This window comes from Schistocerca cancellata, chromosome 3 (assembly GCF_023864275.1).
Source record: "Schistocerca cancellata isolate TAMUIC-IGC-003103 chromosome 3, iqSchCanc2.1, whole genome shotgun sequence".
Taxonomy (NCBI): Eukaryota; Metazoa; Arthropoda; class Insecta; order Orthoptera; family Acrididae; genus Schistocerca; species Schistocerca cancellata.
The window spans coordinates 507,578,945-507,595,849 of NC_064628.1; the positions used below are offsets into that span (position 1 = coordinate 507,578,945).

General features: G+C 39.3%; 2 protein-coding genes across 2 annotated transcripts in view; one reads left to right on the forward strand and one right to left on the reverse strand.

The window, feature by feature from the left end:
• Positions 1-405: 405 nt before the first annotated feature.
• LOC126175288 (rab GDP dissociation inhibitor alpha) lies at positions 406-2,685 on the reverse strand. Its single transcript, XM_049921952.1, has one exon. It carries the CDS (start codon positions 2,579-2,581, stop codon positions 1,253-1,255), a length of 1,329 nt encoding a protein of 442 aa, XP_049777909.1. The 5' UTR covers positions 2,582-2,685; the 3' UTR covers positions 406-1,252.
• Positions 2,686-3,279: 594 nt separating this feature from the next.
• Positions 3,280-16,905, forward strand: part of LOC126175289 (phospholipid-transporting ATPase VA) — a 361,539-nt gene continuing 347,913 nt past the window's right edge. The window contains 2 exon segments of the mRNA XM_049921954.1: positions 3,280-3,784; positions 3,973-4,887. Of these exon segments, the coding sequence (XP_049777911.1) occupies positions 3,983-4,887 (905 nt within the window). The 5' untranslated portion in view covers positions 3,280-3,784; positions 3,973-3,982.

Consider the following 16,905-nt stretch of genomic DNA (forward strand, 5'->3'; position numbering starts at 1 on the left):
ATACCATAACTGACCAATTCAGTATCATTATTCCTCCAAACATTTTGCATAGTGATATAGTAATCAATGAAGTGACAGCACCAATGAGATAATGTTGTCCTCAAATTTTTCTCTTTCCCTTCACTCAATGCAATAAACCTCTCTCTCTCTCTCTCTCTCTCTCTCTCTCTCTCTCTCTCTCTCTCTCACACACACACACACACACACACACACACACACACACACACAGAGAGAGACAGTTCCACATCTGAGCTTTTACACAACAACCACCCCCACAAGACACAATTTCAGCATCATCACACACATCTGACATTTTTATGTTGTGCCCCAAAAAAATTTACAGTAAAGCTGCAAGAAAACTTAACAGGAAAATGTAGAATGGTAATAGCTGTTATGTAAAAAATCTTTTATCTTGACAAAGTTTTATTTCCTCCTTAAGTAGTACAATAAAACAAAACTATCTCATGCATCTTTATAATTTCTGTTATTTACTCCTTAACTGAAGCAATATTTTTCAAAGACATCTCTTCCACACATTCCCGCTACAAATAAACAAATGTTCCAACAAGCAATAACTTAACAACCATTTCGAAAACAATCTTCCTTTTATTGCCTAGAAGAGTTCTTATTTTATACTGTCTAAATGCATTTTCACAGGCTAGAATAATTTTCAATACCACATGAACAGAATACAGGACAGCAACTTCAGAGCTGCATAAGACCTACACCTGCCAGCAACATTCATACATTTTGACCTATTACAAACAGCATAACAAGAGCTAAGCAGTTAAAATTCATACAGTACACGATTTTCACAAGAAAATATACAAAAACCTGTTTTTGTTTACACATATGTATACAAAGTATAACAATACAAAACACTTTACAATAAATCAGGATAGTGCTCTCTCAAATAAACAATGTATTCACCAGGATATGGCTTAAGCAGTACCTGCACCCACACATTGCATTTATGTGCTACCAAAATCTACATTTTAAATACAACTGCATTCAGTTTAAATAGCTGTTTATCTAAATGATTCCTCTACTGCTGACAGCAATGAATATTTATAATATATATTTATAATAGAGATTATGCCATACAAGGTCAGCAAAACAAAGTTTTGTGTTTTAAAAAAGCTTAAACTCTCAGATATTGGACTAACATTTGGGTTAAAACTTTGAATTACTTTTATTCAGGTATGTGCCATGAGTAACTTTCATATAAATATGCACACCAATTCGAAAGAACTTACTGTTCCTCATCACCAAGATCAAGCTTAACTTTTGAAAAATCGAAATCTTCGCCTGTACCTCGGCGGAAAATGTCCAATACATCCAGACAAGTTGTTTCAAAATGAGTAGTGGCATCGTATGATGTGGAAATAAATATCTGACTTTCACTCCCCAAGTCTGTTGGCTCGTAGTAATCGCTTACACTGACAAATTTTTGACGTATAGGGCCAAGCAAATCCAAACCAGGTCTGATTTCTGCTTCAGGGTTCTCAGATTCAACGGTGGTTGAAACCATAGCAATGAACCAACCCTTGGCTGCTACCTGGTGAGTGAAACTTACAAGTGACACATATATATCAGACTTACGTCCCACTTGCTTCTGAGGAATGATGATCTGTGTTGATAGAGCATCCCTTGTATTTGGTACTGGATGATCCATGAGACAGATACAGCGAATGACCTGGCCCGTCTTTTTCACCTTGTCTGGGACGTACGACGGATCGCAATACACTTGTTTACAACGTGCCACTTCTTCCCCTGATCGTACACCAACGACACGGCCGTTTTCCAAAACAATTTCATCAATTGGCTTGTCAAGCATGTACGTACCGCCATATATTGCACTAAGACGAGCGAACCCCTGAGGTAGCTCTCCAAGACCGTACATCGGGTACAAATACGGAGATTTTCCATACCGTGACAAGGAATCACTATACAACTTAATCCTGCGAATCGTTTCGATTGCGCTACGATTCAAATAATCGTCATCTCTGTACAATGCTAATGCGTGTCCCGTAAAATCTTGTGTGTTCTTGTCAAGACCGAATTTGTCATATAACTGCTGCATTGTACATGTATTCGGATCTGTTTCTTTCCAAGTTTTCGGATCATCTTCTTTCAGATCCTGGACATACACAAGAAAATTGCGAAAGCGCCGCTTCTCAAACATTCCCATCAAATCAGAAGCTAATGCTTCTTTCTGGTCGACAGGAACCTTCGAAATTTTGCCACCTTTGTAAACATAGCTACCTTCTACAGATTTGAATTCTAAATATCGTGTAACTCCAGTATGAATCAACAACTTTACTAAGGAGCCATTTGCCATCAAAAATTTCGGGATGAGATCCACATTCCAGTCTCTACCTCTTCCGTAGGTTTCACCAGGAGAAGGAGCACCGAAACGTGCAAAAAGTTCTTCCAGCGGTGTGATGGAGGCCGACTCGCCACCGTAGTACTTGTTCCGATCAACGTGTAGTACTTTCTTACCGGAAACAGACAGCATACCACTAATAATACATTCCTTCAGTCCCGTTCCGAGAACAATTGCGTCGTATTCTTCATCCATTATGAACACAAACGCAATATACGGCACCAAATGTCACTTACAAAACCTGCAGTCTACGATAACCACCCGTTTCCTGTGGAACGCCAACCGTAGGTCAATTTTCAGTGCTTCCCGTATCCAACCTAACAGGCCAAAAATTCCCTTTCAAAAATAGTCTCATTTATCGCAAGTGTAAGGCTAATTAATGCTCAGGATGGCTGTAAAATACTTAAATCATTTTTTTTCCTTTTTGACAAAATTATTTCAGATAATTATGCATTTCATTTGAATTCTAATTCTACATACAACAAAAATTATATTTGATATTAATTGCTATTGAGAGTGAGTTTCATATTTATGCTACATAAGAAAGCATTTAGTTTATCAATACCGTAGAAATATCTTTATATTAAGCAATATATAACTTTCGAAATAAATTTGTAGATATATTTTAATCGACTTCTAGAAATCTGTCAGTAGTGTAATTATCATGAAAAGACAAAAATAATACTTATTTATTCAGAAACATGAATGTTAATAACGATATATTACTGAATTCATTGTTTGTAATGAAACTTCGCAGCGTTGGTACTATTGCATGGCGGCGTAGACGTATTCGCGCTAGCATGACTCGTGCGGAGAGTTTTGAAGCTTTTTATGTTGCAGCTTTCTTTCAACAAATTGCGAACTGTAGCAGTTGGGCGAGTGGCTCATTTATGAAATACATTGCTGTACATACATCTTCCTACAGGGCCTTAATATACCCAGCCGCTACCATTGGAAACACGTGAAATTTATTCCGTTGTGTCTCTTGCAGCTTTCTTCTGTTCCCAATGTTTCACTGAAAGATAACGATAGTGCCAAAAAAGTATTGGTCTCTGAGAAGATAGAGAATCATCGAGTAAAAGTTGAAAATACGACAACAAAACATCTTTCGCTGAGAACTTAAAGCAAAGATATATTTTTATCTTCCCACGCGTTGTGTTTATGTGATGTGATTGGTCGTTTCCCCACCTCTGGAGAAGGCTCGCGCAAAATGTTATGATAACAAGCAACGTCTGTGCTAGTGTGGCTGATGGTAGCGTTGAGGTGTGTTGAGGAGGTATGCGGTGTTGATGTGGTTTCAGTTATGTGACAGCAAATGAAATGCTTTCGCTTAGTCGCCATTTAGTAATAAATGCGACTACCTATTGGACTCTGTAGGAAGGAGGAATGAGGTGGAAGGTAATATTCTTATGATTTTTTTTTTGTAATTTAGCATATTATTTATATTATTATTATATTATTATTATTACAAACATCGACAAAATAAAGACATGTGAAAGTCCATCATTATATTCAATTATAGCTTTAGGAATTTAGTTTACATTCTGCAGTTGCCACTAAAGCTGTACTATTTCAATTTTTCACAGATGTTCAAAGATGCAATCATTGTACAGTGGGGAGAACAACCAGCAGGAAGACAATCATCAGTGTGCCACTTACATATTTCCAGCATCCCGTGCAATGCCGTCGACTATGATGTCAGACGACCTGAGCAGTGTAACGAGGGATACTCAGACTACTTCAGCAACAGTATTCAAAGGACACGCTCGAAGTGCAAGCCACGGTGCTGTCGGAACAGGGGCAGTATCATCAGCGAGCTCCGTTGGCGTCATTGGCCGACCGTCGGCGTTGAAGCAGAATCGGGGCCACCAGCGAGCTTTTTCTCAGGGGCAAATAAGCGATGGTGGAACAGTTGGATTTCAGAAAGGTCATTCTCGTGTGGGTTCAAAGACTGATTTCATTCTTCCTCCGGGTCACAGGGACACAGAAAACATCCCCGGCGCTGGAAGCGTTGCGAAAACTCATGGACATTCTAGGCAAGCGTCTAGGTCAGAATCTATTTATACACTGAGACAGAGTGGAACACCAAACCTGTGGACACAATTCCAGTCCTATGTTCTCAGACGTGGGGGAAAAACAGACGTTGAAGGGTCACGTTGTCGTACCGTTGTTCCGAACCATTTGGTACCACCCCACACGCCAAAGAAATTGCACCCGAATGGAAAGAGTCCTGACAACAAAATCAGGACAACCAAGTATACTCTTCTGTCATTTTTGCCAAAAAATTTACTAGAACAATTTCATCGTGTGGCCAATCTCTATTTTATCTTCATAGTCTTATTGAACTGGTTTCCTGCAATCAATGCTTTTGGCAAGGAGATAGCAATGATACCTGTGTTGTTTGTTCTTGGTGTGACAGCAATTAAGGATTTGTTTGAAGATAGAAGACGACATGCTAGTGACAAGAGAATTAATAATTCTACATGCCGCGTTTACCGTAGGTAAGTAGAAACCAAAAATAATACAAATCACAAGAAAACGTATTAATAAATCTAGCTATACTAAATGCAGTAGTGTGTGTCATCGGTGCCTCCAGATTCATTCCAACGTTTCATTTCTGTTCCGGCATCACATTCATCTCACGAATAATCACATTCATCAAACGAGTACTTTGATCTAATTTTGATACTTAAAGTGGCCCCATTTTGTGGACCACTATAAAAATTGGCCTATGTTCTTTTGCACAAGTGAATAGTCTACCTAGTATTTATCAGCCTCCATTCTTAGTATTTCAGAAAATAATTTTATCGTTTTTTTTAACAAATTATATCAGTCTTCACATTTATCAGAATTGAGTGAAGATGTAAAGGCTGAACTAATTAAGTGAGACCAAATTACAAACCTGTTAAGAGTATTTACTGATAATGTTGTCCCAGGATGCAGATCTGATGTCCTTCGTCTAGTATACTGAAATTTAATTGCAGGGAAAATATTTATGATAGTTATAAAAGCTTTTTGCTTAGAGTTTTAAAATGTCCCAGTGGAAATGTAACATATGTGACATGGGTCGGGGTCTCTTACTATACGGAGAATAAAACGTAGTTATTTTTCAGTAAGGTGTAGTTAAAATTAGTTTTTGTCACTTTCATGTGCTCACTATAATGGAACTTCTTTACATAATGCCCGTAGCACATTGTGTGTGCATCTAATAATGTAATTTTAACTTTTTAGATTGGAATTAGGGCAAATTCCGTAACATGACAACAAGTTCGTTTGCAACATAAACTGTGTAATAGTAGGCTATACTATAGTAGAATGCACATTCCTTTTGGGAACATTTATAAGAAATTGAATTATTAACACAAGGACATTTGAGTACCACCTGATTGAATCTACTTTCAAATCAGTTTAGCCAGTGCCATTGGTTATTTTTGCTTAAAAATTCTTTTTTCTAACTGCTTACTGACCTTTTTCTTTTTTATTTATGTATTTTTTAATTTTAAAAAGGGTGGCTCCCCAAACCAATAAATTCATAGTAGCATTTAGTTGTGCTGTGTAAACAAGTTCTTTGCATAAGTATGTGGTTTATAATGAAACCTTCACGATGACATGTGTTTTTCCATTTTATGCTCTTGGCTATACTATATTAAAACTAATATTTGGGATAATATTTGAAGCTGTCTCAGACGTGAAGTGGAATGGTGGAACTACAGCTGTCATACAATCTGTGATATAGAAAATGACAGACAGCTTTAGGATAAAGCTCTTAAGTAGGTGTACAAAAGATAGAGATGAAAGCTTGCTAACTCTTCTTAGGTCTCATCTCTCCCACCACTATCTGTCCACTTGATTCCCTCTTTCCAAATGCCAACACAAGGGAGTTAACTGAAAAGAATCATGTAGAACTTTATATTAATCCCACCAATGAGGGTAACTCAGTATAAACGACTATCATCATGCAGAGCTTAAAATGTGAACAATTTTGCCATTTCCTTTATTGTTAAATAAATATTCTTCTTCTCTGGAATTACTTATACATCTTGATTGGCCAATTGTGACCACTTTGATGTTTTCAAATGAACTGTTATTCAAATGAGTGTACAGTCAAGTATATTAATTTAAGAGCTGTTGATATTATTTGTCAGACATACTCCATATATACTTCTGTGGAAAATACCATATGTGTTTAATGACTAAGGAATGGCAACTATGTATAATTAAAACAGCATACTTGACCCCCAGTTGTGTGAATGACATTCACTTAAAAATGAAAGCGTGTCAAGAGGAATATTCTGTACTAGTTGTCAGCTTTGACCATTGATGTAATGTTAGTGGCTGCTGTGATGTTATCTTTTGGTGTGTATTTTTCAGTATACTTAGTTGATGAAACCAATGAGGGTGAGGGGGGGGGGGGAGGGAGAAAAAATGCACTTGGTTGTGGTGACAGACTGATCTGTAGCTTAGCTCCAGGTCTAGGTAGGGCTGCAAGATAACAGTTTGGTTGAGAGTTGACAAAGCCAATGAATGTGAAAGAAAAAGACCAGGTTGTGGTGACAGAGCTATTTGTAGCTTAGCCCATTTGAAAAATCTCCATTTAAACCATATAGTCGCCATTGTTATGGAGTTTGTCACATACTTCCTATATCACTGGTCGAAGCTGCTGGCTTGTATTGGATATTCCTCTTTATCTTGACAAAGTATTTAAAACTGGCCAGTTTTGATGTGCAAATAAATGTGGTGGATAAAAAAAGTGAACTTTTGCGAAAAATTGTTTCATTTGACGAATACGTCACTATGGTGTACACTTGGGCAAAGAAAGATACTTAGCTGTGTTTGTTTCATATGTATGTGTACATGTGACTACATTAATGCATCTCATTTTGAAAGAGGTGTTGCTATCCAAATTACATTGTTCAGTTCACTGTCTGTTCGTTTTGGATCATGGGAAGTGTAAATTTAAGAAATATTTACAATAAGTGTCTCTTAAAAGACACTGATAGGAGTATGGCCAAGCATTTCTGTTATTATCATAATTAGAATAATTTATAATTTCTGTCAGAAATCCTATGGAAGTGCACTAGAAAGGATCTCTCTCTCTCTCTCTCTCTCTCTCTCTCTCTCTCTCTCTCTCTCTCTCCCCCCCCCCCCTCCCCACCCCCACCCCCACCCTGCAGGCCTTTGTAGCTGAGAGGACTGTAACAGCATTTACTGTTGGTTGATTCACAACTCAGAACTCTGTAGTCACAAACAGGCTATTTTTGTTTGCAATGCTTTTATATATTTTGCAGATTGTATTCTATGACCTGTAGGACAACCATGAAAGGGGACATGCCTTCAGAAGAGAGGGGATCTGCTGAATTGGTCCAGCAAGAGTGATGCTTTTTAGTAATCCAATGTTTGTATCTTAAAAGTGGCAATAGAAAATAGTTTTTCATGGGAAGACTAACAATCTTTTTTTAATTTACTTGATTCAAAATCACAATGGGAATGTTAGGAAATGATTTCCCGATTTCCACTTCCATACTTTATTTATGTAAAGGAATGATGTCCCTCATCACGTTACAGTTGTCTAGAGAGGAAAAAAGGGGAAGATATTATCATATGGTAAAGACTGTAATTTCCAGGTTTCAAGGTTTTCAGTATCAAAACCTTTCTTACTTAATGATTGCATGTGAGTGATTCCTAAACAGTTTTATCTGCAATGTGGTGGTCCACCCCACCCCCCCAACCCCCAAAAAAAGAAGGTGCATTATGAGTTTATTGTTTATGTATTCAGCAGGAGCTAGATTTTTAATTTTTCAGGGTACATACTTGGTCAGTGTTGTCTTTCAATTGCCAACAGTGACAGTAATTTAGCTGGTACAGGAACTCTGTCCCTAGATTTAATATTTTTGTATCTTCCAAGAAGTATAAAGTGGTTTTTAAAGCTTGGGATTTGCTTTCATATTTAATTTGTATATGCAGTCTTACCACAGTGTATTTATACTGAGCAGCAGTTCTGAAATCGTATTTGAAGAAACAGTTTCTGTTCTAATCTGAAAGTTCTGTCAGCTTAGTTGGAATAAGATAGAAGATACCCTGAGAGAAGTAAAACGGTGACCATATTTGAAATGGGATGAGTCAAATTCTGACCTAGCCACTTTGATTTTTAACCTATGTGTTGTTATTAACCTGAGCTAATGTGTCATTAAAACTATCTCAGCACTATGTAACAAGAATGGGACCTGTTTTTGTAATTGCAGGACAAAATGGCAAATTACGTGTCACTCATTTTTTAAAAAGTATGCTGAGCAGAGCTTTGATTAGTGACAAAGCTTACAGCCTTTTTTCAAGTAATGTTGGTGATAATAATTCCTCCCAAATGACCTCTTTGTGATGTCATAGATACATCTACAATAATGGAGGCAGTCACTGGTTTATATAGTGATTATTTCCTGTATGTACATTATCTTCATGTGTAGCAGGAAGGATGTCGCCCCTCGAGCATCACAATGTACGGGGTCTAGCTTTCCATCCCTCATATCCATGATTATATCACTGCAACAGTGTCGCGAATTGAAGGAAACTGTGGACAGATGTATCTAGCAAAGTAGGAACAGCTTGCAAGTTTAAACTTCCTAGCAGACAAAAACTTTGTCGAGACTGGTAATTTAAAGCAGAAACTTGCCTTTCACTTGCCTTGCTTTTACCGACTGCTCTATCTCGGAACGGCTAATGACGAGGGATAGGAAAAAAATTCGGTTTTATTTTTTTTACAAAATTCGGTATTTTTGCCAAATTGGATGTTGTTTTTTCCGAATTCGGTGCTGTTGGTTTTTTCCGAATGTAATGTTTTTTTTTTTGCCCAATCCAGTGGTGGTTCATTCGCCAAATTCAGTGATGCTTTTTCTTTTTTTTCTTTTTTTGCAAAATTCGGTGGTGTTTTTTGCTAATTTCGATGCTATGTACGTAGTCAAATCACAGGTCGCTACGCAGAAAATGAACCGTTATTTTAGGAATACACACGAACCCTCAGCCTTGAGGAGATTAGAAACCAAAATGCAGTTTTAACGTTCGATAACTATCAGTTACAAATATTAGTAAATTGCCGTTCTTATTTATATAATATTTTTATACATTTCAAAGTTACGGATTTCGGAATATGTCGTAAAAGTCCCAGATGTCACTTTTTTGCTAAAAACCGCTAATTTCGCAATACCGTTGTTGCGAAGGTTTCCTGTTCCTACTTATGACCTTCCCTCTCAGCTTTATTTCTCCCAGTACTTGTCTCTTATTTTGCAAACTTCACGGGAATTTCATAAAATCGCATACTCTGCTACAGAGGGAAAGATCCCTTCCCATGCTTGTAGGAAGCGGCGCCTTCATTTAGTTTAGGAAGAGGATGTTGGAGAGACTATGGTTGGTAGAATGCTTGATTTAAAAGTTGATCATTTCCATTGCAGTAATGTTTCAAAAACGAAAGTAAGACTGATGTTCATCAGAAGTAGTTTAGTTTGTATATTCATAAACAATTCCAAAACCATACAGGTCCCTCCAGTGTTGATGGAACTTCTGTGAAGACAGGACAGTGGAATTCAGGGCAAGTACAGTTCCATACAGGTATTTAGTCAGCTAGTAAATAAGTTTATCTTAACTGTGTTTAGTCGTGACGGGTAGGGGTGGGGGCAGTGGATCTCTTGAGGAGGAGGATGCTGGTGGTGACGAGGTCAATAGCCCGCTGCGCGTTCGATGGTCCGTGACGCTCAGCCAGTGAAAAGCGAAAGCGCGCGGACTCTTCTGGTGTCCAGCGTTCGTTCTGTAGACTGCGTTTTCAAGTCGTTGAAGTGAACGCTGCGTTACGCTGTTATTGTTCTCCGCGGTGCTCGGGCTGGTAAAACGAAGAAAACTGCCAGTGTGAACAGCAACGTAAATCCGAGGGGCTATATACAATAATACGAACAGAAATCTAATGTGATACACGGCCGTCTTTGGGGTCCTAGGCGACCTTAAACCTTCTTGGGATCGATACATACAAATCAAGAACGTTCGTGTGTGGCATTATTTCCCACAAAAAATATTTAAATTCACCGAGAAATACTGTAGAAAGGGTAGAGGCCCTTTGTTTATTTTTCCTCGTTAGGCCACAGTGTTCCCCTTAACATTAAAAACGTGGCAATTGTGGAAGGCAATAAAAATGTATTGTTTAGTCTTTAGGGTCGTCAAGCCAATCCAGAATATTTAGAAGAGTGTAAATGGAGAGAGCTATCCTCTTGCAAGAACCAATTCCCTGCTGGGATCAGTGACCTCACAGTAGCTGGAACGTGGGCACCTAAAATACTTTAAAAGGTCGTTTACTTTCATGGTGACCATTGAATCCATCGATAACTATGTTTCAGATGTACAACGATGATGCACAGGTGGACAGACTACGTGGGTTTTTTTTTTTTTCAGGTGTTGGACAAAAATATGGTAACACCGCGAGAAAGGTGTGCTTGATTATCAGTGCAGATGGCAAGCCAAGCCTACAGGTGCGCTCTTGTAGCTGACCACGAACGGTACTGTGCAATGCCCACAATACGTTGCAGTGTCATTCGCGGCCAGGGCAGTGTTCGGTTAGTTGTGAGTGCTTATGTTGGAGCTAAGTGATCCATGATAGAACAAGGAGGGTATAAAGAAGCAGATTAGCACAGGTAAAAAGGGAATTCCTGGTCAAGAGAAGTCTACTAATATCAAATATGGGCCTTAATTTTAGGAAGAGATTTCTGAGAATGTACATCTACATTTACGTGATTACTCTGCTATTCACAATAAAGTACCTGGCAGAGGGTTCAATGAACCACCTTCAAGCTGTTTCTCTATCGTTCCACTCTCCAACGGCACGCGAGAAAAACGAGCACTTAAATTTGTCTTTGCGAGCCCTGATTTCTCTTATTTTATCGTGATGATCATTTCTCTCTATGTAGGTGGGTGGCAACAGATTGTTTTCGCAATCTGAACACTGCATAGTATGGTGGTAAAACATGGACTGTAAGAAAACCGGAACCGAAGAGAATCGAAGCATTTGAGATGTGGTGCTATAGAAGACTATTAAAAATCAGGTGGACTGACAAGGTATGGAATGAGGAGGTACTCTGAATCGACGAAGAAAGGAACGTGTGGAAGAGACAGAAAAAAAGGAACCGATAATAGAACATGTGTTAAGACATCGTGAAATAACTTCCATGGTACTACAGGGAGGTGTAGGGGGTAAAACCTGTGTAGAAAGTCAGAGAATGGATTACGTCCAATAGATAATTGATAATATAGGTTGCAAGTGCTACTCTGAGATGAAAGGAGGTGCACAGGAGAGGAATTCCTGGCGGGTTGATCAAACCAGTCAGACTGACGACCCCCCCCCCCTCCCCCTCCCCCCCCCCCCCCCCAAAAAAAAAAGTGACTCCGAACGTGGGGAGATTTGATCGTGCTCGTATGGTAGCTGAGGTGTTTGATGTCGCAAGAGGCACCGAATCGAAGATTTACATCGCACAAGAGAAAGCGGAAATACATCATCCCGTCACATCGCGGACAAAAGTGTGTGTTGAATGATCGCAACAGAGGTTCATTGAAGAGGATTGTGACGAAAAATAATAGGACAACTGCAAGACACTGCAGAATAGAATGTCGCACTTGCAAACCCTGTCAGCAACAAAACAGCACGAAGCGATCTCCATAAGCAGGGAATTACAGGGCGAGCTTTAATTCCAAAGCGACTTACCAGTGAGGCAAATAGCCGTGAGAGAAAAACATAGTGCCGATACTATAAAATCTGGTCTAAAGAGCAATAGAAGTATGTCATTTGGTCGGATGAGTCTTGCTGCATACTATTTCCAACTTTTGGCCGAGGTCCCGTCCCAAGAGTGAAAGAAGGTGCGGGGGGTTCGGTGATGATTTGGGCAGCCATTTTGTGGTATTCCATGGGCACCGTAGTTGTCAGCAAGTTCGAATACTGCCAAGAATTGTGATCATTTCGCTTATAAGGTCAATCCGATGGTACGAAGTTTGTTCCCATTGACTAGGCTGTGTTCCGAGATGACAGCGCCTCTGTTCAGATAGGTCGCATCGTCCAGGACCTGGTTTTGTGAGCACTATGATGAACTGTCGCGTCTCTCCTGGCCAATAGGGCCCCCAGACCTCAATATTATTGTGCCTGTGTGGTCTACTTTAGAGAGAAGGTTGCGTGGTCGGTATCTACCTCCATCATCGTTAGCTGAACTTGGCACCATTTTACAAGAAAAATGGTATAAAACTCCCTTGAAAACCATACATGACGTGTATTTATTAATACCTAGACGACGAAGCTACTTTGAATGCCAGCTTTTTCCAGACACCGTATTAGACAACGTAATGTGTTGTGCTTTTGGTGTTTTCTTAGTTTGGTACCTCCCCCTCCTCCCTAGTACCTAGTTTTCTCCCTGGATAAGCACACCTTGTGGCGGTGAGCAGAGTAAAAATTGACTCGTTAAAAAATTTCCTTTTGTGCTCCCTGCAACATTGAAACATGAATTTTTTGGATTGTTGTGGTTAGCAATAGCCTTGGCAATAGCAGTTCCACGATGAGTAAGTTGTTTATGTAATTACCGTTGCAGTGATTCCATCGTTATTACATGTTGTAGACGGACACATGGTAAACTCATCAGTCACGTTCTTGACTAGAGGTTGCATGCGAGAGCGAACTGTGCTCTTTAATGCAATTCTGTTTTGGTAAATGAGTTGTTCCTCCGCCGGCGTTTAGGAGACGAAGTTAAGCTGTCGTTATATTACCTTTATTAGGCCTGATGTGGTGGAATGCTATGTTCTGCGAAAATGTTTTTACAATGTGTCATGCATCAGGGACTATACTTCAGCCGCTTACGTGTCACTACTGTAGCTAACGCGAAAGCAAGATTATAGTAACTTGAGTGCTCACAGAGGCATTTGAGCAGTCTTTCTTCCACGCTCCAGGCGCTAAGAATACATGTTATAATGGAAAATTTCCATTTCCTTGGTTTGTAGAGTATGGGCGTAAAGGGCTCCACACGCGAGCGGTGGATCGCTGCCATCGTTCGCTCGCCTCGACTCCATCACGTACAAATGAATTGCCAAGCAATTTCAACCAGCATTACGAATGCCACTGTGTCGAGAAGTTATGCTGTGCATAAGGAACTGCTTCGTTTAGCAGCAGTGGTAGTTGATTTCTGTGTCTCCATGAATACTGTTAAAAAAAGTGAATTGTAATTTATTGAACTAGTTTTGAAACGCCAAGTGTATTGTGTACAGCTTTCCAGTCTGCAAGTAAAATTCGTTTTCCATTCGTTAGTACTCAGATTCTTTTCCATTCGTTAGTCTTACAGTTTCAGTGCAAGCATTTGCACTGTTTGTTTTGCGTTCTCGTTGTATCGCTAGAAATGTCAGTAACAGCACTGCTGACTACTGTAGCTGTATGATAGATTTACCCTAAACATTTAAATTAAATGTTCACTTAATACAGTATCACAGTACGTTATTCTGTTTAGAAGTTAAAAATCTTAATCATGCACGTAATTGTTTCTAAAAAAAAACTCAGAATCATCAGGTGGAGCCCAGTGTATCGTGACCATTATTATGAACTTCAGTTCCAGTTCTACAGCAAAAGCTTTGATATGCAAACAACTGAAAAGTCGTAGCGTGTCAGTGATCTTATGTTTGTATTACTCCTTAATGTCAATGGCAACAACGGTCTCAACTTATCAGAGTCGTTTGTGGTCCCTGAGTACCACGAGCTGCTGACAACGCAGGCAAAGCGAAACGAACAAAACTACGCAGCCATGCTTAATAACTAGACGAACGAGTCGGTCAGGCACTCTTATAACCACACATCGCACGTGATTCATCAGACTGCCTGGGATTTTCATGTGATTAGCGACCGATCGCTGCCATTTACTCACTCACGTACAGTTTTCGTGTGTCGTTGACGCGAGTTTTCCAGTTTTTTACAGATGTTACTTACTTTCCCCAATTCTTGTTTGATCTTGTCTTCAGAACGGTACTTGAAATGTAAGAGACGAGTCGTGCGTACTGGTAATGTAAACAGATCTTTTTTTTTAATATTATGGTAGAGTTTAGGCTCATTATAGCGTATGTGTTTCGCATACGGGCTGGCTGTTTACGTTGGTATTATTAACACTGGAGTGGACATGAACGCATGAACAAATTACGTTGTCGGAATTTTTTCTACTGTGATATGGTGACGATGCTGAAACATCACTTTTGAAATTTCGTTGAGGGACTAGCCGTGCTTTGCCGATGGCATCTGTGGGGTAATGGTGAGGGGGGGGGGGGGGGAGAGATTACGTGACGAGTGAATAGGTCTCTCTTTCGCGTGACCTATTAAGAGTACTCTTCAATCGGGTCTTTTTATGCTGGGTGAATGGTGCCGTATCGAATGCACTAAAAGGAACGCTTCGTATTTCGTGGCAACGCCAAAGTCCCGCACTGGTTTGGACGACTGAAAAGTAGAGAAATTGCGTCTTAAATACAAGCAGCAAAAAGGCGTCTGATCGTTACTGTTAGTTAGCTTCAACAGTATTAGCGATTGTCACGACAGGTATGTGTATTTTTTTTATCTAAATCAATTATGTAAAATTACAAATTTTTGTTTTGGATTTTCGTGAATGCGGTAGTACAGTGTGAATCTCTGCCACGCAAACGTGATCACCGGCGGGTGTGATTGAGGTTTTGCGCAACCGTTTGATGATGAAGGGTGATTTCCTTGAAATTTTCTGAGAAGATGCCTCTGAAATTTTCTTAGAAGGTGATTTCATTGGGCGCCATACTTCAAATCCAAAGGCTCGGGTTGCAAGTATCAGTCGGTCGTAGGATTTTTTCTTTTATTTACCGCTTCTTTAATCTCTTTCAGTGTTATCACATGATGTTGCGTGAAAAATACCAAGGGTGCAGTTCTGTGCTTTCGGCACAGCTATACTTACTTAAGATACACACTAGTTTCATAAAATTTTGTAATGATAAGATAGACATAGTTGCATGATAACAGTCAATAACAGTGCAATGATTGGTTAGATGTTAATCGTCAGAGTGTGATGTCTGAGAAGCGCCTAGCAGAAACAATTGTTGAGAAGCAGGTGGTTAGACAGTTCCGTTACCTTTTGAAGGCTTCTTATCCAGTGCTACTTTTACTTTACGCCAGGTGTGCCGCTTTCGCTAGGAACGCAGTGCGCGCTACTGAGCTCTGGCTTCGTGTCACATGCCATGTTCCTACGGTCTTTTATTTTTAAGTGGATTTTGCACCACAGTTTTGACCATGAAACCCCACATGTACTCAGCAGAAACGAAAATAATTATAACGTTGTTGATGGCACGTAGAACAGTGCATGTTAGCCGTATGTACAGACATATGCCGGATGGACGCCAATACCTGAATGTGGGTAACACAAAGAAGAGCGCCCATTGTAAATGTTTCTTAGAAAACAGTTTGATATTTAATATGGGGAACTGAGGCTGTGAATCTGTTAAGATACCTTCGTCCGTCAGATCAGTATCAGTGTATGTAGAACTCTCACCTTTTATGTGATTTGAGTCGTGTCATAGCGTTAAAAAGTCGTTGGTTTTGGCAACGGCGATGTACCGGCATCAAGCGGATTAACAGCATTGCCAGAATTCAACTCTGTTTCTGTTCCTTCCCACAATGGTGACTTCTACCATCTTATTTTTTCATACATTGCTGTACTAATAAAACAACCTGCCTACGGACTTTGGGCGTAATTTGCCATTGCAGCGGATTTTGCTCCCTATATAAACAACACATGGTACTTCGTCACAAGCTGAATAAATATTTATTTTTATATGCCCGAAAGAATAGACGCCATTAATGATCCTGCAGCAGTATATACACGGTGGAAAAGAAACTCCGACATTAGTTGCAATCGGGTATTCAAATATATCCGATGGTTACAAATGAAAATTTGTGCCGAACATGGACACGAACCTGGATTTCCCGCATATCCCAAGCGGTTGCCTTAACTACCAGAGCAAGCGTCCCGTCCAACCCAAATTCCCGTACATAGCACTTGATGTACGTAGTGTTCGCTGACCATTATCCTCTCTGCAATCGCCATACCTGATTCCCTGAAGGGGAGCCGGAACGATCCATCTCCTTCGTGTTCATTTTAGCAAAAAGAAGGAACATTTTTTCTAAAACTATTAAAAATATAGCTCTGAAATTTGGACTACATGTTCAGTGAGTATTTCTCTACAACGTTATAACGCCATGTTAAGAAATATTTATTTGTTTTTGTTTTATAATTTATTTAAACAGATGCTTATTTTTTCTCTAAAATTTTGCACTTTTTCTTCTATAACTCGTGAATTATACAATATTTTTTAACAATTTGTTATAAAAATGAAGGAAAAGAAGTAAATTTCATTGATATACTGTTAGCAGTTTTTGAGAAAATGTTCCTCAGAGACGAAAATTTTAAAGTTATGGGAAATGTTTTCCAAAGTTTTTTAATACATTCCTGCCCCAT

Excerpts from the sequence above, each read along its gene's own strand:
- LOC126175288 (XM_049921952.1), bottom strand. The coding sequence starts at position 2,581 with ATGGATGAAGAATACGACGCAATTGTTCTCGGAACGGGACTGAAGGAA.